We start from the raw sequence: 27751 nt of genomic DNA, 5'->3' as shown, positions 1-27751 counted from the left end.
TCTTTTCATATTAAAAAGTAGAACCGTCAAAGCATATTGATGTCATCTAGTCTATTTGTGACATTAAATTGAATTATTAAAAAAATTACAGGTGCATTTTTCTAAAATCATCTGTGAGCACAGAAATCACAGGAATGAAAGCTCTCATCAGTCCTAGGAGAGGTGGAAAATTAAGTTTATTTTTAGACAGCACCTGTTTTAAAAACAAGCAGTCCATGTCAATGCGGGGGGTATGTAATGGATAGAAGGCTGATGATTTTTGAGTGGGGTTGAAAATGTCTTGGGGAGGGAATAAATCCCTTCTCTCCTGAGCCATCCCGTGGGCTGCCCGTGCTCCAGGGGCTGTGGCAGGAGCAGCGGGTCAGGGCCTGCTGTGCTGTTGTGGGGTGATTCAGCCGCCACCGTGTGATGTCATTGTGGCACTGGGGGCTCCTTGTCCCCGACAGGTGTTTGTGGCACCGAGGGTTTCCCCCGGCCTGCCGCAGCTGTGAGGAGCCGGCAGCAGGGTTGGTGCCACAGCTATTTGTGATATGGCACCGCTGTGAGCTGACGTCATGATTGTCGTGACAGGCTGACGTCACGCAATGACATAACTCCCATGACTGCCTGACGTCACGCGATGACATCACGGCTATCGTGACAGGGTGACGTCACACACTGACATCGCGCGGGGGCGGAGGCCGAACTGCCCCGTCACTGCGGGCCTTCAGCGCCCTCCCTAATATAGCGGGCAGCAGGTCCCGCCCCCAGGTCCGATTGGCTGAGCTCTCCCGGCGGGGCCTGCGATTGGTCAGGGCCGCTGTCAGTCAGGGCGGCGCCGTGCGGAGCACCGGGAGGCCATTGTGGCTGGGGCAGCGGGAGGCGGCGGCCGGGGCCGGTCCCGCCGCGTCCGACCAGGTGAGGGGGCGGCCGCGAGGGGCGTGCTGGGGCGGCGGGGCTGGAGCCGGGGCGGGACGAGCCCTGCGCCGGACGGAGTCCTCGGCTTGTCCCGCGGCGCGGGCAGAGCCGGGGCGCCCCGCGGGCCGCTGCCGGGGCCCGGCCGCGCCGGAGGGACGCGGGGGAGCGGCGGGGCCGGGCCCTTCCTCCTGCGGCCGAGCCCCCCGCGGTGCCGGCCCGCGGCAGCCGCCGCTGCTCGCCCTGCTTTCCTCCCGCTCCCGCTCCGTGCCGCCTCCGCCGCTGCCCGTGCGCGGCCGGCCCGCGCTCGGCGGCCGCCGGAGCCCCGTCCCGGGCGGGGAGCGGCACCGCGGCCAGCCCCGGCTCTCTGCAGCCCAGCGATTTCCTAGCAGAAGTTTTAGGAGAGATGTGAGAAGACTCTTTTTGCTCGGTTCTTCTATAAACAGCGAAATTGCTTACAACACGTGTATATTTAAACTTTTTCTCTCTTTACACCAACTTGCCCTGGCAGACTTCTGAGATTGTTTCACTGTTTGCGTCTGTGTGTAACAGCTGAATGATACTGTAACAGGTAGTGGTGAAATCTTCATTTGATCAGTAGCAATATGGGCTGCTTAGGGAAAAAGGTCTACTTTCCAAGAGTTTCCAATTGCAAACTACCTCTGAACTGCTGTAATGCATCGCTGGTGCTTTGTTACACTTTCGTTTAAGGGTTGTGAACAGATTAGTGAGGTGGAACTCACTTGATTTTTGTAATTGGACTCTTACCTTTTGATATATACTGTTGTAAAGATAAAAAAAAAACCAACCACTTGGCACTATTGGATGATAGTCCTTAAAAGGGTACACCTGAATTAGAAGTGCTTTTGCAAAGGTGAATAAAAATAGGGGAGATTTTCTGCACGGAATTTCCATATGTTTTCATAAATCCGTGTGTGTGTGTATATATATATTCACTGCTACTATTGTCAGCAGTAGAATTTTAGCTAAAGGCTTAAAAATTAAGCCAAGCTTCATGTTGTTCTTGTGTTTTGTTGTCAGTAATAACATTTCTGTAACCAAAACAACCCTGGGAATGTGTTCCAAATCTTTCATAAGCTTTTGACTTGAAGATATCCAGAGTACAGATCTGGTTATTAATAAGTTGCTATTTTACTAAATATATTTTAGGAAAGTGACTGTTTAATGCAGGATGTATTCTATAGTGCAGTTGCTTTCTATAGATTTCTCACTGGAATTGTGTATAAGCCTACTACTGGCAGATTTAGTGTGTTGGTTATTTTTCTAGTAGAATAACAGGTAAGTGCTAAGAAACTTATTTGACAGATATACTTCTCCCTTGCACAACAGGAAATCTATTTTTATTTGGGGACTTTTGACCCCAGAATGGATTATCTGAAGTCCTGTGAACAGCTACAGTCCTGTGGCACCTAATTTTACATTAATGTGTATGTCTGAAGTAATGATATATGTCCTGATTCATTCAAGCTATTTGAAGTCTGAGTGAAAGTCAAGACCTTGTGGAGAGGTGCTTTGCACAGAGAATTGGAAATGTGTTGAAATACAGAAAACTTGTGTATTCTGATACTCCCTTTCTCTTTTTGGGGCTTTTCTAAAGAGCTTATCCTCATCTCCAAGTGATTTTTGAAAGGTGGCTTTTTGCAATGATTCTTAAAGGGAAGCGTTTTTCAGGATCAGGATAATTTTGTTTTCCTTCATTTTTTTATCCCTGTTACAGAAGAGTGTTTCATTAACTCGAGAAGAAGTACATCATAGTTCTTGTGTAGCTAACAAGTTGATATCTTGTAATTTGTTACTCAGTTTATGCAAAATCTGCACTTTTTTGGTTTTGTCTCTTAAGTCCTTGCAGAGGGAGGATCTTGACCTTCCAGCTGTACATTTCTTACAATATTGAAGATTCAGTGGAAGTACCATAGCTGCTCAGGAACTGTTCATCAAAACACTTGGTGCTTCAGAGTGCATAGCTTTGGAGTAATGAAAAGGGCTGGAAAGAGTGGGATGTACTAGGAAAGTCTGGGAGCTCCTCTTGAGGCATCCTTTGGTCTCATGTTAGTGCTAGCTGGCTTTGGAGCTGCATATGACTGCCTCTAATATTATTGTGTAGGAAATACCATTTTCTTTCTTTTCCCTGTGACAGAGGCAGAAAGTCAGTAGCCCACATTTTCCCTTTGCTGATCCTTTTTTCACTGCTTTACTTCTAAAGCATCCAAGAGGAAATATCAAGTTAAACTGAATGTCTAAATTGCTGCTGGAGATGACCCAATTGAATATCTGCCTCTTAAAATGCTGCATAGATTTTGAGAAACTAGAAGGTAAAAGGACTCTAGACATTTCTTGAGAATCTCTTAAGACTGTTACAGTTTGGTTTAAATTCAGTCTTTACTAGGGCTTGGAGGTCTTCCATCTATTTTACTGCAGATTCCTTGAGTTTGTCAGCTGACTTAAAACATGGAAAAGATGCTGCTTCCTCCTACGTGCACTGAGGAAGAGAGAAATCCAAATTCTAATTCTTGAAGCAACCAAAAGTTATTTGTGTGGCTTTGTGCCCTTCTAGGGTGGGTTCCTGGGTTGCTCTTGAGGCTTTTCTGTTTTGCATTGGCTCACAGATATTCGGTGGGGCCAGCGAGGAGAGAGACAAGCTGTTCTTTCTGTAACCAAAGCAGACAGCACAGAGCACAGCTGCTCTGGGGGAAGGGGCTGCTTGCATTTCCTGTTTTAAGGAGCAAGTTTCAAGTGATTTGCCTGTGCAAACCACTCTGGGTTCTAATGGCACTATCTGTCATAGTGAATGTGAATTTGTTAGAGACATCTTCAGTAATTACTGAGGTAATTTTCTTGTAAGATTTGGAAGAGGGATGGACACCCAGGAAAATTGTTGGTCTGTGCTCTCGTTACTATAGCACTTCAGAGCTAAAGGGGGTGAGTCCATTACTGTGCTCTCTGATGTAATTACCCACCTCTGATTCATTCTTGACAGATGAATAGAACTAACTCTATATTATGACAGGAAAGTCTCTTCTGAACTGTGGTACTAAAGTCTTTTCTGTAGTACTACAAGGACACTTACTGATAGTGTAGAGTGTTGTGGTGTGTATAAAATGGGAAGGAGAATGTGTTTCCATAGACCTGGATCAGGGAAGGGCTGCCTGGCAGAGGTGAGAAGGCAGAGCCCTCCTTGAAATTTCCTGCTGACCAAAGCTGAAGGGGATATTGGGTAAATAGTAGCAGCCACAGGGATTTGGGGGCCAGTTTGCTTTTAAACTTGCTGTTTTAATCAAGTCTGTTATTGAAACCTGTTTCCTTCTGTCCATGAACTCCATGGATGTCTCTAGTCACTTTTATCTGTGTTCTCAGTGTTTGAATAACTTTTTTTTTTTTTCTGTAATACAGAAATTAGTACAGTTCTAGTGCATAGCAGTAGTTCTGTGTTATGTCTGCTCAAGGAGTAGAGTTGTATTTGAGTGGTTTTGTTTTTAGAGTTGTTTACTTATATGCTTTTTGTTTGAGGATTGGAGTAGGAACATGCATTTCCTTAAAGCTGTGAAAGCTGTAATTGCTATTTGTCTGCAAGTATTTTTCATTAGCAGTGGTAATGCACAAAACAGAAAGCATGTTTGTTTAATGGTGTGCTGTTGAAAAATTAATATGTATTAAAATATGTATAATGTTTCCCATCTCGTCTGCCTGAAATTAGTGAGATACTGAACATTTGTTTTCTTTCATTTTCTTTAAGATCTTGAAAACTTTGCCAGGTCTCTGAGAGAGAAAACTACATGACACTACACCATGACTGACAGTAAATGTGATAGTCAGTTTTACAGTGTTCAAGTTGCAGATTCAACATTCACTGTGCTAAAACGCTACCAGCAATTGAAGCCCATAGGATCAGGGGCACAGGGCATTGTGTGGTGAGTAATAAATACTTTATTTAAATATGAAAAGCTATAAATACAAAGCAAAGTTTGCCTGTCTTTTTGATAGAGGTACCAGTACATAAAACACTGTTAATAAATTCTCTTGTTACAGGGTTATGGACTAAATAAATTATAAACCAAATGCTTGCTATAGTTCATGTGCAAACCTATTTTTTTTTTTTTTGTTTTTAAGGATTTAGTATTTGGATAACTGCATAAATTAGAATGGTCAACAAATTTCTTCCTTTCTCATTAACCACTTTATTTCTGTTTCTAGTTCTCCCCTTGCCCTTGTAGTTGTGATATTGCAGTGTAAGGTATGACAATGGTGAGAGATTCTGGGTTTTACTCGTTTCTTCATCATGGCCCCCTTTCTTCCCCTTCTTTTATTCCCAATCACTCCTGTCCATTTCTAGGAGCCATCAATGCAGTGCCTTGCCATTAACTGGCAGGATGAGGCAAATCAGTGTCATTGTCACTCCATGGATTAACCAGAAAGGGATGCTGTGTGAGGGGCTGGGCTGCCCAGCTCTCCCTTGGTGTGTCACCCCAGCTTTGTGTCCAGTCTCCACTGGCCCAGGACGTGGGAGTCCTTAGGCTGATCCTGAACCTTAGTCTCTTGTATGGCACCACACCTCTGGGCCAGCTAAAGGTAAACACTTTCAAATGTTTTTTAGACTGCAGCAATCCATTCTGCACGACTTAGTGCCAGCCCATATTCTGTTGGGCAAAACTTACTTGGTAACAGCAGAAATGTTTATTGATGTGGGTTTTCATTCCATAAACAGGGGAACAAACAGATGTACCCAGGAACTCTGTGATATTAACTTCATCACAACACATGGTGGGCTGTTTCTGCTCTGAATCCAGCTTGCAGTTTGTCTTCATCTATAGAATCTGCAGAATAAGTGTGATGACTCATGTACTGTGAACAACTCCTTAACAGCACCTGCCCAAGTCTTCTTGGCCTTTTCATGAGCATAATAAGTTATATAAGTAGGGAAAGAGTGCTTTTTTATCTGAGCATGCCTTTATTTTAAAATTTTTGAGCTACCCCTCTTGCCCTGCTGATAGGTGACAAACAATCAAAATGAGAGCACCATATTTCATTCCTCTTCAGTGGGTTGAGTGATGAGGGGGTCCTAGGTCTTGGCCATTAGGATTTGGGACAGATTTAGTATAGTACTGATATTTTCCAGGTGTTGGTTCTCAGAGTTATGCTTGATTTTGATGGTGTGCAGGAATTCAGGGTGCTTGGAAGTGTTTCTCTTTTCATTAGAAGCAGAACATTTTTAATTCAAATGACTTTGACTGGATCTCTGCTTCAGAATGTATTAAGGTCAGTGTGTTGGGAGGAAAAAAATTCTTTGATTTATTGACTTGCTTTGGAACTACTTGATTTATGGAACAGAGTGAAACATTGCATAAATTTTCATCTTCCTGTGAAAAAGTTGAGCCAGGTGTAACATCTTAGTTTCTCCTAAAATCTTTATCCTAGGGGAAGATACAAAAAACTAGGAAGTAAAATGTAGAAAACTCATTTTATGATGAGTACTATCCTGCTGTGTTTGGCTGAAAAAATTAAGTCATTGGGGTAACACACAGATGTGACAGGTTTTTTTTTATCATCCCCTGTTTAATTTAAAAATAATGAAAAGTTTTTCTGGAGTTTTCTGTCTGGATTTAATTTCTTCTGTGAGAAGTTTTTAATACCACCTGTGTCACTTTAGCTAGGAGAGGTCTAAATTTGCAACTTTTTTTCTCATTCTGTTAGTGGCAAACTCCATTGGTATTGCTCCATGTAGCTTTATCTTTGATATTAAAATGTAGGAAAATAATTAGTTCTAAAAATATATGCTTAGTAAAAACAGTAAATGAGAGCTTGATGAAGATGAAAAATTAACTCAGTTGTTATGTAGAGGACATTTCTAACTCACACTGAACACAGGCTAGGAGAGAAACTGGATATGCCTTTTGTATTTTATGTAGAAAGCACACACATTTAACTTACTGCACTTCTTTGCTCCTAAGTATTAATACATGTGAAGTCTGGTAATCTATTTTAGATTGAATCAAAATAACTTTTGTCTTTAACTTCCTGACATGTTTTTTTTTTTCCTTTCTTGTCTTTGATTTCCTAAATTTTCTAGTCAATCTCCAAAATAACAGGTTCAGGTGGAATTCTTAATGTATGCTTAGACTGAGGCTTGCCATACATCTGATTTGTCAGATCACAGAGGGACACTTCCCATAAAATTATTCCTCTATCCACTGCTGCCCTGTGATTTACAGCTAATTCATGCAGACCCTGTTGGTTACTGATTTGACACTAATTCACAGGTATAACCATTAACATATGGAAGTCATTAAACATTAAAGGCATTAACATATAAAAATTAATTTGCATATCACATTTTTTTGTGTGAATACTGAAATATCATTGCTTTCATGTTTGGGAGGAAAATAATTTCTACAACTGTCTGGCCAGTTGCTTTCCTCCCACTCTGTGTTTCCTTTTGCACAGGCATAAGGGCTCTCATAATCAGAGGCTGATCATAACATTCAGTAATGACTTGAGCATTTCACAGAACTAAGCTGAAGTAAATGCTGGCTCAAATTGGGAGGCATGTCCCAAGAAAACACATCTCCTGGGTGAGCCCTGCTTTGTGGTGGTGTTGCTTTTTTCCAGGAGGGAAAACAGTGACTTTGTGCTGGTCAACTTGATATAATTTGAGTATTGTTGTACTCAAACAGAGTACTGTAGTGTGATGGCCCTTTTAAGTCTGGTGTCACATATAACTTGATGAGATAGGAAAGGAGCTCACAAAGAGCTTAAATGTGCTTGGAAAAAATGTGAATGAGAATTCTTTCCTACCCTATGAAAGTAGCATTAAATGGAAGTAGGGTAATGTGGGAATCCTTATTTAAAATTGAAACTGTTTCAAGGCTGGAACTCCTGAGCAGCATGTGCTCAGAATTCACATGTATTTTGCCAAATAGTCTGTGTTACTTATGAAGACTATTCCCACTTCAGTCTTGTTTTGTTTATGCAGATACTCCAGCTTTAGATTCTTACAGCTGTTAAAGCAAGTTTAAACTTTGACCTCAAACTGCAGGGGGAAGCAACAAACACAGGTGAAAAACAGGGTAAATTTGGTGGTCATGGTCACTTTTAAACTCTTGTATTCCTCCCTTCAGTCTGAGTTTCCCCTATTTCTCAATTCAATGTGTTGTTTTTCACCCAGAGGAGATGATGAATGTCATTTTCTGCTAGGCACTACTTTTTTTTTTTTTTTTTTATCATTGCAAATTATCCATCTACAGGAGAATATTGATCCCTACAGAAGCGATCATGGAGACTTTGTTGTGACTCTTCTTTAGCAAAGAGAAATTTCTGCTGCAAATACTAAATGATTGTCAGTCAGCAAAAATGTCCAAAAAATATTCCATATATACAGATTAGGCAGCTGCAATGCTTCTTGATTTTAGATAAGCCTGAAATATTTTTAGATCTTGCAATTTTGGGTGTGAGTCTTAAGTCAGCAGTTTCAGTCTAAAGACTGAAAGGAGAGCAGGAAGACCTCTGATGAATGTCAGTGCTTCTGTTTGACTTACTTTTATTTATTGAAGGTTGTGTAGTTTTTAAAGGATGTTTCTTTTTGAATTAAAATCAGGTGTAGTACCAACAGGTTAGTGGATATACTTTGTCTTAAACCTTGATTTCTTTCCTTCCTCACTTCTGCCTCCGTTTTTCCCCCTCCTCTCCCTCAGACAGACTTCAACTTGTTTGTCTTTGAACACTTGTAGTGCTGCGTTTGATACAGTGCTTGGAATCAATGTTGCTGTGAAGAAGCTGAGTCGTCCTTTTCAGAACCAAACCCACGCCAAAAGGGCCTACAGAGAGCTCGTTCTTTTAAAGTGCGTCAATCACAAAAATGTGAGTCGGCCTTTGTCTTTCTCTCCTTACTCTGGCTTAGCAAAAAAGCTTAGGGTTTGCACTCTCACTTGCTGTTAGTAACCATAGGAATGGAAATAGTGACAGGCTGGAAAGATTTGCTGTAGGCAATGCAGCTCTCCACAATGTGTGGCTCAGTTTTTGGGGTCTGAAGTACCAAGGGGAAGGAGGTGTTTGCTGTGTTGCTGGCACAGGGCTGCCATCAGTGTCAGCAGTACAGACCAGGCCTTGCTCTGTTGCATTTGTCCTTTTTAAGCCATGTGCAGCAAAGCCTGTTTGGCACTGGGATGGTTTGTGGGTTTAACCATAGTAACTTCACTGTATTTAAATCTTCTGAGATTAGGCAAGATTTGTATTAAATACAGTGTTTAATTGGTGGGGGTTTCAGGGGTGCAGCACTGTCTGCAAAAATGAAATGCTGTGGACACTACTTGTGAATTTTGAAATCTTTAAACTCTAAAGTGAGCTTTGATGTCAATACTTCATTGTTCAAATACAAGAATATCAGGTTTATGTGACTGCTGTGTGCTGGTACTAGCATGAACTGGAAACACTGCTGATCAATGAAGTTGTGCAGTCAAATCTCCAACTTCCTGCAGCCAATTAACCTTTCAGTGTTGCTTTTTAAATAAGTTTTTGGTGGGGCCCAGATGTAGCAGAATAAAAGCAAGGTGGCTATTGAAAATGGCAGTACAGCAATTTTAGCAGTTCTGGGAATAGTACATCATAATCTAAGTTTAATGGGATGGCATGGGGCACCTCTGTGCACGTGGTATTGGACAGCCTTAGTTAAAATTCCATGCACAGCATGTGATTAAAATAAGAGGTTATTATTTATGGGGGAAAATGGGATATATTTCAGACACTGGGAAGGGAGCTAGAAGGTGTCATATAACTGGGAAAAAAAAAAGTTATTTTGTCCTATCTTGGTTCCCTTGGCACACATGCTGCAGTTCAGAACTATTTCTGAATTGGCAGTTTTTCAGCATATGTGAATTAAGTGCAGCCAAATAACATTCAAATTGTGTATATAGTAACAGTGTGCACTTCATTTTACATAGTAACTTCTGCAGTAGTGGAGTTTCATGTGAATCAAAGCAGAATTTTCTTCTAATGTTTGTTTTTATTTTATAGATTATTAGTTTATTAAATGTATTTACACCACAGAAGTCCCTAGAAGAATTTCAGGATGTGTAAGTACAAGATGTTTTTATCCTCTATCAAATACTGGCCTAAGCCCTAGAGATGGATTTCCAGTATCCTACAGACTTCATGCTTTGAAAATGGAGAGTAGCTGAAAGCTGAAGTGGTTAGTAAAGAAGGGATACTTACCTTTTGTTTACCTGACTGCCAAACTTTGCTTGCACATGCATCTGGTTTGTGTGCATGGTCCTTCATCTCCATGGATCACCTCAGGATAATAACTTGGTCTGGCTAACGTGACAATTTTTTACTGTATCAGTCACATCAGCACAACAGTCTTTTGGTCTCAATTCAGAACTGAATATATTCCTTTTTTATTCAAGCATTATCAATTGGTCTAGAAAGTTTTCATGGCCATATGATTGGTGGGGTATCCCCAGGTTCCAGTGAATGTGCTCTTATGGTTTGTGAATAGGCTGCTTAGGTAAATGAGGGAGTGTTTGTGTATGAAGAGGGAATGTAGATGACAACTGAAAATTATTTGATGATAGGTAGTTTTCACTGTGATTATCCTAATTTTCTTGTTTTTTAGAGTAAAATACAATGAAAGAGAGCTTTTATGTTGCAATGTCTGCAATCTCTGTATCAACTTCATTCTTAGTTTTTTGTGATGTATAAAGATAGAACAGTTCTCTGTATTACTGTTTATAAAACTTGTGGAATTTTAATATTTATGATGGGATATTGAACACTTAATTTTTAATAGTAGGACTTTTTGAATAGATAATTTTACTTTGTAATCATGCATGGGTTTATTATCATTGGCTTTTTGACACTTAGGTTAGCAAAGAAGGTAATTTTTCTTAAATATCTCTTATGCTAAGCTTAAACTCATGTGAAAAGTAAGACTTGAGTTTTCTTAATGCTTTCTTTTTTGTGCTTTAGATATTTGGTTATGGAGCTGATGGATGCAAATTTGTGCCAGGTTATTCATATGGAATTGGATCATGAAAGAATGTCTTATCTTCTTTACCAAATGTTATGTGGGATCAAGCATCTCCACTCAGCTGGTATCATCCACAGAGTAGGTAGTAGTAGATCATTAACAATACTCTCTGTAGACACAGTTTTTATGAAGCAGGGAGGAAGGGAGGGGGTTGTAGAAACAAGCACATACACCAGGGCAGGAAAATGGAGTTGTTAGTAAAGTGAATTTTTGGCTTATCCTGCTTGTGGAGAGGGGGTGTGTATATTATTCTATATGTTAATACTTCCTTAACTGAAGTAATTTCTTGTTAGGATTTGAAACCCAGCAACATAGTAGTAAAATCAGATTGCACACTAAAAATCCTTGATTTTGGACTGGCAAGAACAGCATGTACTAACTTCATGATGACTCCATATGTAGTAACACGGTATTACAGAGCACCAGAGGTTATCCTGGGAATGGGATACAAAGAGAATGGTGAGTGCTGGAGTAATGCTTTTAATATTCTGTCTAAAGTATGTCTCTCTTGAAACATAAGAACTTCAAAAAGAGAAGGGAGGGCTGCTTTCCCCCTGTCAAGATTGTTGTTAAAGTATTCTGATCGTGGTTTTGGAAATCAATATTATTATAGTGTAATTTTTTGTTGAGAATGTAATAGTTTTCTGTGTACTTTTCTTCATTTAACATTAACTACTTACTCTTCTCTGCTATATTTATATCTTGTCATATTATCTTTTTATCACATTTTTAATTCTCAAAAAACTGTTGAGACACTGATGCTAGCTGGTATTAAAACAATGCGAACCTGAAAAATCAATCAATGTAATTTTATTCTAAAACATATTCTCTTGACAGTGTGTCTCCTTTTGCCTCTGTGATTATCAAAGTATGCTGCAAATTCCTACCATAAACCATATCTTACATTCTCTTAAGTCTGCATAGTGCTCAAAGAGCACTGGGTGTTATAAAGCCAACACAGCTGTAATATATTGAATATTCAGCCAATACAATTGCTGCCAAGGAAATTGTCCTTGCATTGTTGGGGTTTAACCTGCTGATTTTTGCTAGCACTGGACTTGTATGCTCTTTGCTTTATCACAAGGGCTTGTGGATGCCATGGTTTTGTATATCTGTAATTTTGGCTGTGTAAGACAAGGGACTTACAGGACCTTGCTGGGTCCTTGATAATAACACTTTGTTTAGTTCAGAAGGCAGCTTGTTGTACAAGTGCTGATGTGGATCAAAACTTCAGCAGACATTGTTCTGGTTGGGACAGAAATAAATTATCTGCAGGACTGTGGGAATACAGTGTGAGCTTTCAAATAAATAATTGTGGTATTTAAAAAAAAAAATCTCTTTAATCTTTTGTCCTTGTTGCACCTAACATATGATAGTGGATATCTGGTCTGTTGGGTGCATTATGGCAGAAATGGTCCTCCATAAAGTCCTGTTCCCAGGAAGAGATTGTATCCTTCTTCATGGTCATTTCACAAGTGTAAACACTGACTGTTTTACAAAGTACAAAATTCAGGAACAGTCAGTTGGTGTTGATATGATTGAAAATTCATGTGAGCAGTTTGGTTTTCCACATTGTTGTGTTTTACTGTAGATGCAGATGGTTTTGTTTGTTTTCCTCACGTTTGTTCATGATACTTCATGATTTGATCATTTCACTTTTATTTTCAGTTGATATCTGGTCAGTTGGGTGCATCATGGGAGAATTGGTGAAAGGTTGTGTGATATTCCAAGGCACTGATCGTATCCTTCCTTAGTCAACCTTGAATCCCATTCCACTTCCAACAGAAACAATCCTTTAGATCTGTATAAAAGCATAAACAATATTTTCAATAATGTTTTCCTAGATCCACTGTACTCTTTGAAATTAGTGTCATTAAGCAAATTCTTGAGCTTTCCATTTTATTTTCTTAGCAAACTACATTTCATGTGATTTATAGTGGTTGAATCCAATGTGTTATGAGCTTCAGCTTTTGTAGTTTAATACTGCTAGGTTTGAAAAATAGAAAATAACTGCTTTTTTACTCTTGTTTTTTGTTGATAAGTGTTTTAAGCAAAAGCCTATAAAGTTACTTCTTAACTATGCATGGATTTTGCTTATTATTTGTTCGAAGAGTAGACTAATTTTTTTTATTGCACTATATTTCGAGTTTTAATCAGATTTTTTTCTTGTTTATTAGTGCTTGCTGAGCTAAGGTAATGTAATGGCAAGCACACTGCATGAGATTTTTTTATTATTACTATTTAACATAGAAAGAAAAACCTTCTGAAAGTTCTTTTTTTTTTTTTTTTTCATTTTATGTAAATTTGATTTTGGACTTACTTTTTCTATAAGATTATTATTCTTCCATTTCTCCCTCCAATATTTTTGACCAAGATTTCATAGAACCATAACCTCAGAATGGTTTGGGTTGGAAGGAGCCTTAAAAACCATCTCAATCCAACCCCTCTGCCAGGGGCTGGGACAAGTTCCACTGTCCCTTCAAACCCATCTAGCCTGGCCTTGAACTCTTCCAGGGATGGGGCAGCCAAAGCTTCTCTGGGCCACCTCTCTTGATAATTGTGCTCCAGGTTTTTGAAGCCAATATAATATTTTTGCTCATCAGCAAGGAGCAACCACCACTAAAACATCAGGTGCCTGTTCACAGATACCCATGTATCTTATAGAGGAGGATTTCCAATTTTAATGCTAAATTTCATGACACTAATCTCCAACAGTTGATCATACATTATTTAGTAGTAAAATGATTAAATGTTAAATAAGTATTTTTGTTTCTACCTTTATTCTTTTCTATATTCATTATTTTATCTTTTGAAGCCTTCAGACCAACCTAACACAATTCTTCATGGATGTTATGTGTCTTTCACCTGCATGTTATTAGCATGGACTATTTTCATATTTTTCATGAAAAAATGAAGGAAATTTTGTTCATTCTTGTTGAATATACAAGTTATCATCTGTGATTCTCTCAGGGCCACTGAAACTCCACCAGTCTATATTTCAAGGAGTCTCCTCTCCTGACAGGGAAGTGCATAGCTCACAGAGATGTTTGTTTCTTGTAAGAGTTTCAGTTCTCTTTAATGGGAGATACTGACAATTGTTTGTGTTGTTGAGGCTTTTCCTGGGTGCTCACTGTGTGGTCAGGTTGTCACCTTCAGCTGCAGGATTGTCTTGGCTGGGTGGTTTATGGGCAGTGCTGCTGTGCATGGCCATGAAGTTTTCCTTTTGTTTGATTGTATTTGGGGTTTCTTTTGTTTGGTTGCTTTTTTAAAGTTAAATTTTAAAATGTCTTGATATTTGGGCATTTAGAGAAGGGAGTCAAATTCAGCATATTGCCCAATACTTTCCCTTGACTATCTTCATTAAAATCTGCTCTTAGATTCAGTCATTTTTATTTGCCCAGATGGTGGATGGGAATTTCTGGGATACTTGCAGCAGTGCTCTGGGTGGAATGAGATGCTCTGTGTTGCCAGGGTGATGGATGACAAAACCTGCTCCTGCCTGTGCTGGGGAGGCCTGACTTACTGCCAGGTGCTGTTGGAAGTGAGAAATGGAGAAAAACCAGGGAATGTAGACACCCAAGGTGAAATAGTGGAAAAGCTGGCAGCAGCTGTGTGCTTTTCATGTTCTTGCTGCCCATATGGAGAAGGAAATTGATTGCCTGACCAATGCAAAAAGCATGAGGAGTATTTGTGCTTTCTTGGGAAAAGTCATGCTTTGTTGTGGTGGTAATAAGGACTCTGTTTTCAACTTCTTCCAGAGTCCCAAAAGGCAAATAGACTTGGCATGGATTAAATGCCTGTTCCTTCTGACCCTGAAGTCTAGAATGGGGAGAGTGGCTTTGTGTGAAGGCTGCCAGGTCAGTCACAGAGCTTACTCTGCCTGCTTTATACTGAAATCCCACTTGGGTTTCTGATAAGAGGCTTATTTTAAGTCCATCCTATATTGAGAATTATTTTTTTCAACTTTCACCATCTGTAAAGCACTTTGAAACTGAGATACTGTTTTTTGCCTGTTTTTACATCTAAAGTGGGATAGGTCATTAAGTTTTCTGCCCTTCCCTGCAGTTTTCTGAGGCCTCAATAAACTGGACTCTGATTATCTGACTAACCAGGCTGCTGTTACTCAAAGTAAAAGCATCTTCTCAAATCTAGACTGGTGGAGATCTCACAAATCAGTTTTTCAGCTAGGAACAAAATTTCCTGATGCATGTTAATTTGCTCTCTGTGCTTTGTTTTAGCATGACAGTTAAAAATACTCAGTTCTAAATTTTGATTTTAATTAGCTTTTCCATTGGATGCATTTGATAAGCAAATAAAATTTTCAATCTTTGTATCAGAAGTCCTAGCATGGAGCAGTGACTATACATATATTCATAGTTGTATTGACACACTAACTGGAATAGAAGCATCTCAGTGTTTTTTTAAATAATTCTTAATTCAGAGTGTAACATATTTGTTGTTTAGTTGCATAGTCTGTCTATGAGAATGGATAGGTTGAAGTGCTAGATGGTGAGTTTAGCTATGAATGTTTGCAAGGTCAGTGGATAGGCTCTGCTGGAATTGTATATTCTTTTTATCAGGAAAAACTAGGATATGTAGATGTGAGTTGACTTAAATATCAGGAATATTAATGCAGTGTCTCCTGAGTGTGATAAATGAGCTTTGTTTCCCCAGCTGGGCTGGTTCAGAGCAGGCTCTGGTATCTCTGTAACAAATGTCACCATGGCTGAGGAAATGCCATCACTTGAGAGAGGGAGAAGAAACTGGAGGCCCAATTTCAATTTGTGACTTGTAAATACCATTCCTATAAAATATTTAAATTTTGAATTATAAGAGCAAAGTTATCTGTATTATCATGGTTGATAGACTTAAAAGAACGTTCTAGAATATGGATTTCCTGTTCAGAACTTCTCTGGACCTTTTCTGAAGTTGAAAATTGAAAATAAACCAACCCCATCCAAACATCAACCAAAAAAAGCCCCCAGCCATCCAACTACACCCCTGCAAAATGCTCCAACTCAAAGTTTGATTTCCTCAGGAGGCAGGTACAAACTTCCTTGCTTTGGATGAGATGTATTTGTGCTTAGAAGTTTTTTTGTATTTTTCTCTAACTTCATGAATCTTCAGTGTTCCTGATGTAACATTGCACTTCAGAAGATTCCACAGCAGCCTTTCTTTTCTGACCTTGCAGTTGTTTTGCTATGGATACAACTGCCAAATAAAGCTTCTTTTGGATTCTAGAAAAATATTATAATTAGAAAAGGATACTTAAGCATAATGCATTGTGCAGCACTTCCAGCCTGTCCTTCAGAATACAAAATCTGAGTCTTATTTTTGTGTCAGTGTAGCTTTTTGCATGGCAGCTCAGAATACTGCTGATGCTACAGTGAAATTCATCTTTGTGCCCTCTGTTCAAGTTTCTGTTAATTTCTCAGATTTTGTAAGTAGTGTTTTTGTAGAGTGCAGACTTCAGATTCATCAGCTGATTTTCCTAAAGATATGGTGCAGATATTGATCAATGGAATAAAGTTATTGAACAATTAGGAACACCATCAGCAGACTTCATGAAGAAACTGCAACCTACTGTGAGGAATTATGTAGAAAACAGGCCAAAATATCCTGGTATTAAGTTTGAAGAGCTCTTCCCAGACTGGATATTCCCATCAGAATCTGATCGTGACAAGTTAAAAAGTAAGGTGACCTTTTTTCTTCCTTCTCTTCTATGATGTTAATTTAACATATCTGCAACACACTTAATTTAAAGCTTAATAAAAATATTTATTTCAGTAGGTGTCAACATTAAATTTTGTTTGTTTCATTCATGGCAAGTTCTCAGATCTTAATAGTAGTTACTAAACACAGACAGTTTCCCTGTCCCAGGATTCTGTTTAGTTCTCTTAATTTTAATCCACTGGATAATGTCTGTCACTTAATGTTCTCCAAAAGTAATAGTTTCTATTGAGATTCTTGCTGATCATCTTTTTCTAAGTGCATACAGCTCATGTGGGTTATATTTTATCTTTAGGTAATTACTGAGAAAATAAAAAACCACCAACAATATATCTTATTATATTCTGTAGAACAGAAGTGAAATTTTGCAGTGCATGTCCTGTGTTCCCAGTATTTTTTTCCTGTGTCAGACATTAAACTCTACAGCTCTTTTACATGTGTGTTCTTTTCACCTTTACTTTCTAGCCAGCCAAGCTAGAGATTTATTGTCAAAAATGCTTGTAGTAGATCCAGACAAGAGAATTTCTGTAGATGAAGCCTTACGTCATCCTTATATTACTGTCTGGTATGATCCAGCTGAAGCAGAAGCTGTAAGTTTGCAATTAAAATAAATTTCTAAGATTCCAATTTAATAACTTTAAAAATAACTTTAATTTTAGTTAAGAGCATGCTTTGAATTCATTGGTTATCAGGAGTCACAGGAAGCCTTCAGATGAGCATTAGGGGCAGAATCACCTGAAGGACAGCTGTTGGTGGGGAGTTGATATAATTTTGAAAGTGGTTGCTAATATTTCATTTTATTTACAGAAAGAGGTTCCTGTTTGGTGGCAGTCATGGGCTTTTTGAAACAAGGTCTTGCTCTAAGGCTCTGTAAAGCCTTAAAATGAATTTAATTTTGGTTGATGCTTTTAAACAGCCTTTCAGTGTGAGGCAGGACTTAGAAGCAGATTCTGGAGTTGTAAAATGAATGTGTATTTGAGATATAGGGAATAAACTGCCAAAAGTTAAGGTAAAAATGGTTAAAATTGTTAGATTTTTTAGTTAAGATTGGGTGTGTTAACCTGATGTAGTAGGCACTAAAGACTTTTCTTTTCTTGTAGCCTCCCCCTCAAATCTATGATGCACAATTAGAAGAAAGAGAACATGCAATTGAAGAATGGAAAGGTAAGGAGTGAGCATGAGAAATTACATTTGTTGTAGTATCTTGTGTTAATAATGAGTGGCTGCAGCATGTGCTGGATTCTGTAACAGGCTGGACCCCAATATTCCAAATAAGCAACACTGCCTGTGGCAACAGGAAAAAAAATCAGTGATGGAAACATTTTGTGTATGGAGTGAATACATACCTAGGTGTGTGAATGCTCATATATACATGGAACATTCTGTTCAACAAAATGCTGCAGTTTTCTTTTTTCCTTTCCCTTTTTGTTCTTAAGTGTTTGTAATCTATGTAGTTTTTTTCCTTGATAGAGAGTTCTCTGAAAAAGAAACATGCCACTTCTCAGTGTGCATTATTTAAGCCATATCTCTTGACAATATTTACTAGTTCATTTGTTCTGGAAATCTTAAATTGCAGGAGAGTCCTCTGGTGTAGTTTTTTTTCTCCAATCTCATTACTTATTTATTGACCAAATAGATTAAACTGTTGACTTAAACAAAAGAATAAACAGCACTGTGGTATTAAAATCAATTCCACCTTACAGTTTTAGTCAAAACCATTAAATGGTGAGGCAGTTAAAATTTTAACATCTGTCACCACAAGACCAAGGTAATAGACATCTTTTATGACTACTTTGAAAGCTGTTTGCTTTTACAAAACAGCTTTATAAATTTCAGGTATTGATTCTGGCTGATCTATACATATATATCATCCTTAGGGCATGCCTGCACAGGTAGGTAGGTTTCAAATCATCTTTGATTACTGCAAGGTGGAAAAGTAAAATGGATCTGCTAAATGTAATTAAATGCATTTGTAAACATTGTTGCTCAAAATTGAAGAGTCCTTAATCTATTTAGATACTGTTATCTAAGTTACATGAAGACTGTGGGTACATACACAAGCTTCTTTGATTTAGGTTACAGTTTTGGATTTTTCTGGTGTTGTTCAGGTGACTGTATCCCAAGTTGTCCTTGATTAGTAAATGAGAGGTTTTATACAGTATGTTAACTGTTTACCCTTCTTCAAAAAATCCTCAAGACACCCATGGAGATGATTTTTCTAGTATAAATATTCGTGTATAGTGTTTTTATCAAAGTAAAATTTCCAGGGATGTTTATATAGATCAGATTTTTAATCCAAATCTGATTTTTAATCTTTTTTTAAAAGTTAATGTTAGTGCATTGTAGGTATACATGGAATTTTGGGGGGGAATATTTGTTATTTTTAGGTGGACAGCTATTCTATTTATATGATATGTTGATTTTGGTACAGTCCTGATGTATTTCTGTGATGCTTGAGAAAATCTGTATAATTCTTTTACCATTGCTGTAGGGCTAGAAAGAGGGCAGATAAATACTTCTAACAATTCTACTTCCAGACTGACCCTTAACTATTTCCTTGTACCTTGATACAGATGTGAATTGCATACAAATCCTCTGTGATCTTACAGTGCTTTTTCTGTCTCCTCTTTCTTTTATCCCATTGTTCTGTCATAAGAATTAATATACAAAGAAGTTATGGATTGGGAAGAAAGGAGCAAGAATGGTGTGGTAAAAGATCAGCCCTCAGGTTAGTCATTGTTTCAGTAGTTCTGTAACTGTCACACACAGTGCTGAGAATGAAGAAATCTGCTCAGTAATCCAGGTAGGCAAACTTTTTGTTATTGGGACTTTAGAGGCTGATCTGCCTTTGGAGATCCACTTTTGCTTTTTAATTGTTCTGAACTTGTGGAAGAACTTCACTGGTCAGGGTGTCCCACACCCTGAGCTGCCTTCTCCCCAAAGGGCTCAGTCATCAAATGAAATTATGAGCACCAATTCCCTCAGCTGCCCAGGTAACTGTGCTGAGAGGTGTCCTGAGGCTCAGCATGAACCCCTTTCCTCAGGGTTCAGCAGCAGTAGGGCTCCCTCAGGATACCTAACAGTGCTAAGGATTTCTGCCTGTGATTGAATCCTTGTGTTTGCTGCTCTTCTCACAGCTCAGTACTCAGAATATGGTGCTGTCTTTTATTAATTATATCAGATTTTTAGGCACTCAAGTCACTATTCACACTATGCATTGTTAGTTTTTTTATTTCTTTCCTCCACAGAGAGGGAGAAAAATAAAAATCTCTTAAAAGGTTGCCTCAAATTTTGAGTTCTAGGGCCCTTAGTGCTTGCTTTTCTCCTTTTTTATTAATTCCTTGATTTTTCTAAGGATTTTTATGGGGAAAGTGCTGCTCACAGCCCAGAAGCATGGTTATTTGTGACTGTAATATTGTCTTGCCTCAGATTTTATTATGTTTGGTTTTCTTAGCACAGATGCAGCAGTGAATAGCAACACCAGTCCTTCCCAGTCATCATCTATCAATGACATTTCATCCATGTCAACAGAGCAAACTCTGGCCTCAGACACAGACAGCAGCCTGGATGCCTTGACAGGACCCCTCGAAGGATGTCGATGATCAGCCACGATTGCAGACTTGACTTTGGAAAAGAACTCTTGTTTCCATTGGGCCTGAATTGCTTGTAAGTTAATGGAACCAAGTAGAAAAACTCCATGTTCTGCATGTTCTGCTAAAGTAATGCCTGTTGTTTTTTTTTACTCAGTTGTTATGAAATTGCCTGCTTAATGTTGTAGAATGGAAGCAAATCAATGTCTAAAGAACAAAAAAAGATTAAATTTAGACACTATTATAGGCTTTTCTTTGTTTCAGCCTATTTCAGGTGAGCAGTTATTATAGACTTTTAGCCAATAACTCCTCTTAAGAGGGTTCTTCAATCTCCAATCCCAGCTGGCAGGCTTCTGTGACACAGTGGTTGTTTACATTTTAGTACAGTATTGCTCATTAGTAGGTTTTTTGAATGTATAGTCCCTATGAAGTTTGTTTCACTGTGTGACTGTGGCAGTTTATTTAATGACCAGAGTGTTGTGTGTAAGTGTGAGCTCACATGGGGAATGCTCTCAGTACTGTGTTTAAAGGGCAGTTTTTCTTCCACATAGCACTTTTCTTTTTTTAATCAAAGCCTTTCTAGCTTCACTTTTCAGCAATTCTCTCTTCTTGTAGAAGAGATAAATGTGAAGTTTAAAGCCTAATTACTTTGTATTTCAGCTGAATGTCTCTAACTCTTTCAGTCTTTTAAATGTGGATGGAATATATAGTGGCTTAAATAAATCTTGAGGAAGAATGAGTGACTTTTCTGTGAAGCAGTGCCTGTTTAGAAGAGGAGAGTGCTAAAATATTCTGCATTTTCTAGCTTGTGATACTCATTCTTTAACAAGCATAAACAGAAAAAAGTTTTATCTGTGATGCTCTTTATTCACTGCAAACTGATATAATGAGAGATGACTCAGAGATACTTGCAGCCTCTAAAAGCTGCATAAATATTTTCCATTTTTTTAATGGGTCCATTCTGTCTAGTGAGTAATTAAAGAAATAAAAGTACACTAGTTCTGAGTCACTTGTAAATTAAGCATTTAGTTAACAGAGCTTAGCTCTATTCTTACCTTAGGAAAGTCTCTATTTGTAGTGAGAAGAAAATCATGTTTAATACAAATTTTCTAAATGCAGTGTCAGACAAGAGGAGGAGGTTATTTGCTATTTCTATACAGATTTATCAATACAGTTTTCAGAATCAGATAATAAATTGCCTGTTACATTGCCCAATTTGTTGAATTAGAAAATGCATTTGTAGTAGAGTAGGCCTTAAATTGCTTTATAACACACACTTGTGACTTTGTGCATGTTCACTTTGGAGTGCACAGGTGTGAAATTTTGCTAAAGAATCTCATGTGTGCATGTGTGGGACTGAACTATAGAACTGTAAGAGTAATAGACATGTACAAGATGAGGTAAAGCACCACTTTCTTAAAGGCACTATATTTAGCAGTTGATCAGATACTCTTGTCTTGAATATATAAATAGAACCTGTAAAATATACTGGCCCAGACAGCCACTGCATTACTGACATACTTCTCTTGTACAACACAATTGTCCATTGTTCCAGACCTTATGACTTGAAATGCAGCACTTTCTCCTTATGCAAACATTGCTTTTATGTTAAAAATTTGCCCCTTTTTAACAGCTTAATTTGCTGTGGTAAAAATACCAAGATTTTAGTGTCCCAGAAGATGTAAAAAAAAATAAATGAAGTAGTTAATGTTAACTTCAGAGTTGCAGTCTGGCATCTCTGATTTTTAAAATTCTGTTTAATTGAATTGCAAGATGTTTGGGGCTTGTGTTTTTTTCTTATTGTTTAGTTTTCAACCTATGGATTACTAACTTTCATCTTTGGATACTGATAATATATGTGAAATATTTTGAGTGCGTTCTTGTCACTGGAAAAACATTTAAAAATACCTATTTACCATATAGCAGAACAGTACACTATGCTGTTCTTTTGCTTTTTTTATTCCATGTTATTTGTGTAGGTTAAGATAGCTGAAGACACCTATTCACAATGAGCAATTAGTGATTCATTATGGAAGTTATCTGCTTAATTTCATTTTTCAAGACTTTTAAATTTTTTATCTGAAGTTACCCTGCCGTGTTCATTTTAACAGTTTCTGCTTTAGAAGACTTAAGGATTTGTTTCTTTTTCCCCATGTGATTTCAGTACATTTTTCCTGTTGGGCTTGGGCTGCTCAGCACAATGGAGGGTTGGACCCAATGACCTCCAGGTCTATTCCAACCTAAATTTATTCTGTCATTCAAATTGTCTTCTAATGCTTTTAACAAAACTGTCTTGTCCTCATTACTTTAACTGGTATCTGACCTTCTCCTAGTACATACTAATAGCTTGAGCATATACTCTTGGAACATGAAAAGAAACCCCAACCTTGAGATTTAATGAGTTCATTTGTAAATCTTGTAGGAAAAGCTGTCTCATAGCTATTTTTTTTAATGTCTTCATGCTATGGCATACATTGAAGCTTAACTGCAGAACGCCTTCAGAGCATGCATGAAATATCTGTGAATATTGTGGATTTTGACTCCAGTTTAATTGCAAAGCAAAAGTGCAAATGCACATGGATCTCCAGAGGACACACATGCAGAGCACACCCAGCAAACCCAGCCAGGTGCATGCTGCAGCTCCCACCTACCCCAGTGTGCTCATGTGGGTTCAATGCACTGCATGCAGCTCCTCCCCTTATCACTGTCCTGGCTGCAGGAGAAATTCAGTGCCAGGTTTGGGACAGGGCTGTCAATGCCACGAGGACCTCCTCACTGATGGAAAGTGAAATGCAATGTAACTTGACAGGGGTTTAAAAATTAACAGAGTTTGGTGTGCAATATAATCACTTTTATTCCTAAAAAAAATTATGTATGTAAAGTGATGCAATTGACCATTGTTTTGCACTTTGGCATTTATAGGTATTTATATGTATTTAAAGATTAAGAATATGTGTGTGTATACATATATATTAAGAAAACAGCTCAGTTTTGTAAACATGAATGTTACTTTCCTTTGAGAGACTTTGTATAGTGTTAACACTACTGCAGCATACATAGACAATTTATGAACTATGACTAAAATAAATAGTGGTCAACATAGATACAATCTGTAATCTTAACTGCTCACCTGAAAAAGAAAGGGATCTTTGGCTGTCAATAGATACTTTGCCAGAAATTTGTTAAACATCTGAACACTGAGTAGCTGAATGGCATTGCAGAAATGGAGTATGTTTTAAACAGTTCATTTCATCTGTGCTCATATCTTTTTTCCTCAAAAAAGCCTTAGAAAGAGAAGCTTGGCATTTTGCAATCTTGGTAAGCAGCCTGTAAGTGTACTTTGAGGAAATACTGTGATATGACAAGTCTAGGTCTTTATGGAAAAAGACAAGAAATGGATGTCAAAATTAGGGCTTTGTCTGCATGGATCATACAAACTAAACTAGTCTTAGGACTGGAAACTACAGATTGCAAACAGCCTTTGAAGTTTTGTAATGTTTCCAGAAAGGGCTTGCATTTTCTTGTCAAAATAATGAAAAACTCAACCTTGACTAGAAATTAACTAGTTGGTTGGAGAGTTTCAAAAGCTGTTAGGAACCAGAGGGCTTTTGGGGTTTTGTCTTTTTTTACATCCTAACAGAGCATATGTGTTTATTCCAAATTAATGAAAAGAAAAAAAGCGATTCCATATGTTTAATTTTTCTTTCTTAAAGGAAGGACCTTAAATGCTAAATCGCTTTCCTTAAAGTTATAATTTTATGAATGAAGTAGGATTTGGCTATTCCAAACACAGATGACATTGGAGTCTGCAAGGACAGGGTGAGCCTTGTGTTGTCACAGGGGCCACCCTCCAGCTGGGAGTGAGCTGGGAGGTCTCAGCTCCAGGGGCAGACAAACCTTTGTGGTTGGGGAGGTGGGTTCAGCCTTGCAGCAGCACAGAGTGTTGGGGTAAATGCTGAACTGCATTTGTCTGCATGTTCTACATGTGTCATATGGGTTCTAGCAGGGCTTGATGCTAAATGTAGTGAGACCATATCCTGGGAACCAGGTTCTTTCCTGGGATGTGTGTTGTGTCATTCCTGCTCAAAACTGGTTTTGATCCAGGGACACCTGCATCCAGATGCAGAATTTGGATTTGAGTTCTATAATTAATCTAGTGATTTTTTTGCTTTTCCAGAGTGTCTTGAATTATTTTTTTAATGTGTTGAAATATGACAAAAAAGTGTATTCTTGCTCATTATTTTACATATTTTAGATTGTCTTTAATATGAGTAATGTTCTAAAAGCTTCTTACACAAGTTGTCCAATCAGTTTTGGTTTTTGCCCGCTCTGCATGCTAAAATAATGTTTTAAGTAAACAATCTTTTCTCATATTAGCTTTGGAGGAAAGTGGAGAGAGAACCATTTATTCTGTTTGTGTTTTATAAAATGATTATTTTTGCTAAAATTTCAGTTGTTGGATTTCAGTCTCACAGTGTTGCTTTGTGGATATCAATTTCCTGGGTCCGCTATTTCAAACGTGTATGACAAGTCCAGTATAAAATTAAACTAATAAAATGCACTCTTCTGCAATTTGTTATTGAAAACATGGCAAATCATTTCAGTCCAAGAATTCAAAATGAAATAGGGAAAATACATTGAAATATTTAAATTTATTCCTTGATGTTGCTGCTTATTTTTTTAAAAGGTGCTTGCAGTTTTGCACAAAAGAAATCAACTTTATTAATTGCTGGGTTTGAAGCACTTTAGGATTCTTCTAAATGCAACCATATATGGTGTGAAAAGGAATGACATAACATGCTTAATGTGTTTAAATTTTGGTTGTGGTCTTTGCTATTCTGATAGATTTGATCAGCATGTTTCTTTAAAGCAGTTTTCAGAGATTAGAAATCAGAGATCTTTTGGGGGCTGAAATGTAACACATGGTCAGAAATCATTTGAGAAAAACCTTCTGAGTGGGTGACTTGATTGGCAATGTGACTACCTGGCCATCTATTAGAAAAGGGCACAGCAATGTCTGCTCCTGTAGCAAGGGCAGCTCGCTGTGAGCACTGGGATTCTTTTTTAAACAAAGAAACTTTTCTTAACTCTTGGCTATGCATCATCCAATGGTATGTGCTGTGCTAAGGCCAGGACAGCTGCTCTGTGACTACCATGGGGAGACACTGTCCCTGCTCTGCAATGCCCCACATACCAAATTCTGGGATTTCTGGGGCATCCCTGAGCAAGTCCCTGTGTTTCTGTCCCATCTGGGCAGTAGCTCAGCACTCCACAGCTCCTTGGGATAACAAAAGCAGAGGAGAAAGGAATCAGGTAGGAAGCACGTTTGGTGCTGGCTGCCTGAAGCAGAGATTGTGTTGCTGATCACAGAGCTCTTTACACCCCTGAGCATGTGCTTTTGTCTTGTCTTCTAATGGGGAAAATCGTTTTTTGAAAACCCAAGTGTGTCACAAGCTTTTCTATGAATTCAGATGCTTAAATTGGTGCTAATTTTTTAAAAGAAAATGTAACAGATGGTTAGCACTGTATTTGTCTGTTTTTGATACCTATATTTTCTTAACTGGTAGCAAGCCAAACTTTATAAAATGACTAATGTGCATTTTCAGCTTCATCAAATTCCCAGATTTTCCTAAAGTAAAATGCTTAAACTTCAGTGGTAGCTACTGCTTCTTTGGAGCCATTGCTTTCAGGTGTTTTATACACTAATCAAATGAACACAATTAGAACAGACAGCAATACCTGACTATCCCTTTCTTTAAATCACAATGTGGTTCCCCAGGTGGTTTTAGCAGTCTAGTGTGATCAAGATGCCTAATTAAGAGCAAATTAGAGATACCTGTGTGCAGTTAAGTCAGTACATTGAAGCCTTACCTGGTTGTTAAGATAATTTATAAAGATTATACAAATCTTCATCTATTTTAAAGAGGGAATAACAAGTAGAAATAGTTAATTTTTTTCATACAAATTAAATGTAAATTCCAGAAAATATATTATTTAATGTATTACAGAACACGGGCTATTAAAGAGTGTAATAGACTCATTGAGTGATTAGTTATGAACTCCAGTTTTATCAAATGACTCAAAATAAACCCCCTCCAAAATGTAGTTTTTGAGAATTTCTTTTGAATGCCTTCAAGTTTAACTCCCCTCAGAATCCTTTGTTGGTTTGGTCCTCTTCCCCACCTTCTGTTAACCAAATGTCACCAAAAGTAGCATCAAGCCCTATCACTTGTTACAGTGTTCTGGTTTTATGGCCTTAACATTAGTTATAGTCTGGTATATCATTTCAGAAGGAAGATGTGCTTTGAAGTCTAACTACAGATACATGTGGCCTCTTCTGCCTATGGAATTAGGCTCTGATTGTCATATCTCATCCTTGATGCTTGTGCAATAGGAACATATTCCTCTCAATGCAGTGGCTATTTTGTCTGATGCTGGACTTTGGTTTCAGGATGACTAGAAAGTTTGTTTAGGTTTGTTTTAGTTTTTTTTTTTTACAGACAGCAGTTCATGCTTCATTGGTTTTTTTGGACTGATATTCTTTGGGAAACTAAGAAAACTGTCAACTAGTTCTGTAGTTCTAGTTAAAGCCTTGTTCTGAAGCTTTTTGGTTGTTTGTTTTTTTTTTTTTTCTTTCCAAAAACGTTATCGTGAAACAGTACTAAAGCCACTGTAAAATTACAAATAAATATGTATACATAAAAGATTCAAGCAGTCTGTCTTATTTACTATATTTTTTCTTTCTTCTTCTATCTATGTTGAAGTAGAATGTTTTATGTAACCAATGATGTGTGTTTGATGTGTAGATTACTTCTTTTAAGCCACAAAGTTTTAGTTACCACTTTATTTTCCAATTAACCAAAACGTAGGTGTTGGGATGAAAAATGAATGAAAAAAACTTTAAGAAATTGATTGGAGCAGCTTTTTCTTGAATAACTGGAGCTCTGGACACATTAACAGCACTTGGTTTTACTACCAAGTGTTTTTTGAAACTTACTTGGGGGGTTTTGTTGTTGTTGTTTAAATGGCAGAGGCTTGAAAAACATCCACTGTGCTTCTTTAGAGGGCAATGTGAGTATTTCTGCAGACAGTGATGAGGTTTCCAGGCACCTTGCAAAGCTGTCTGCTCTGACTCCAGGGAATGGGAAGTAAAACTGCTTTGATCTACTGGATTTAATGAAGGGTTTCTGATATTAAAGGGAGGATTATCAGCTGCCTTCCCAGATGCAGGGTGAGGACTCTCAGACAGCTTTTGCTGTTGAATGCTTCACCTGGGAGAATCTGAAATTCTTTTTACAGCAATGTTTGTTTCTTGTGTGGAGAAGGTCGAAGTTTTACCTCTACTCCACAAGGCTTTGCAACAGAGTACCTGGATAAAGCAGGGATACCCAGTACATCCCAAATCATCTTTATATTAGATGATGAGATGTTTTTCAGGTTGCTGTTTGAGCTACAAGGAAGATCTAATCCATTAAATACACACCAACAGCAAAAAAAA

General features: G+C 38.1%; 1 protein-coding gene across 5 annotated transcripts; it reads left to right on the top strand.

Annotated features, from left to right (window-relative positions):
- The first annotated feature begins 371 nt into the window (after positions 1–371).
- On the top strand, positions 372–26959 carry MAPK9 (mitogen-activated protein kinase 9). 5 transcript variants are annotated; one of them, XR_013776159.1, is made up of 13 exons: positions 372–897; positions 4649–4823; positions 8637–8766; positions 9919–9977; positions 10873–11011; positions 11227–11392; positions 12602–12673; positions 16442–16624; positions 17129–17253; positions 17764–17827; positions 19320–19391; positions 20123–20329; positions 22734–26959. XR_013776159.1 is itself a non-coding variant. In XM_079320208.1 (12 exons), exons 2-12 carry the CDS (start codon positions 4702–4704, stop codon positions 20263–20265), a joined length of 1275 nt encoding a protein of 424 aa, XP_079176334.1. In that variant the 5' UTR covers positions 372–897; positions 4649–4701; the 3' UTR covers positions 20266–26959. The 5 variants fall into 5 exon arrangements, 4 of the variants coding, with proteins under 4 accessions (XP_079176334.1, XP_079176335.1, XP_079176337.1 ...); XM_079320208.1 differs by having other exon boundaries at positions 20123–26959; XM_079320209.1 differs by having other exon boundaries at positions 20118–26959.
- The last annotated feature ends 792 nt before the right edge of the window (positions 26960–27751 follow it).

The sequence above is a fragment of the Erithacus rubecula genome, assembly GCF_903797595.1.
Source record: "Erithacus rubecula genome assembly, chromosome: 16".
Taxonomy (NCBI): Eukaryota; Metazoa; Chordata; class Aves; order Passeriformes; family Muscicapidae; genus Erithacus; species Erithacus rubecula.
The sequence above is the reverse complement of the archived record's forward strand: the minus strand, read 5'-3'. Positions and strand labels throughout refer to the sequence as shown.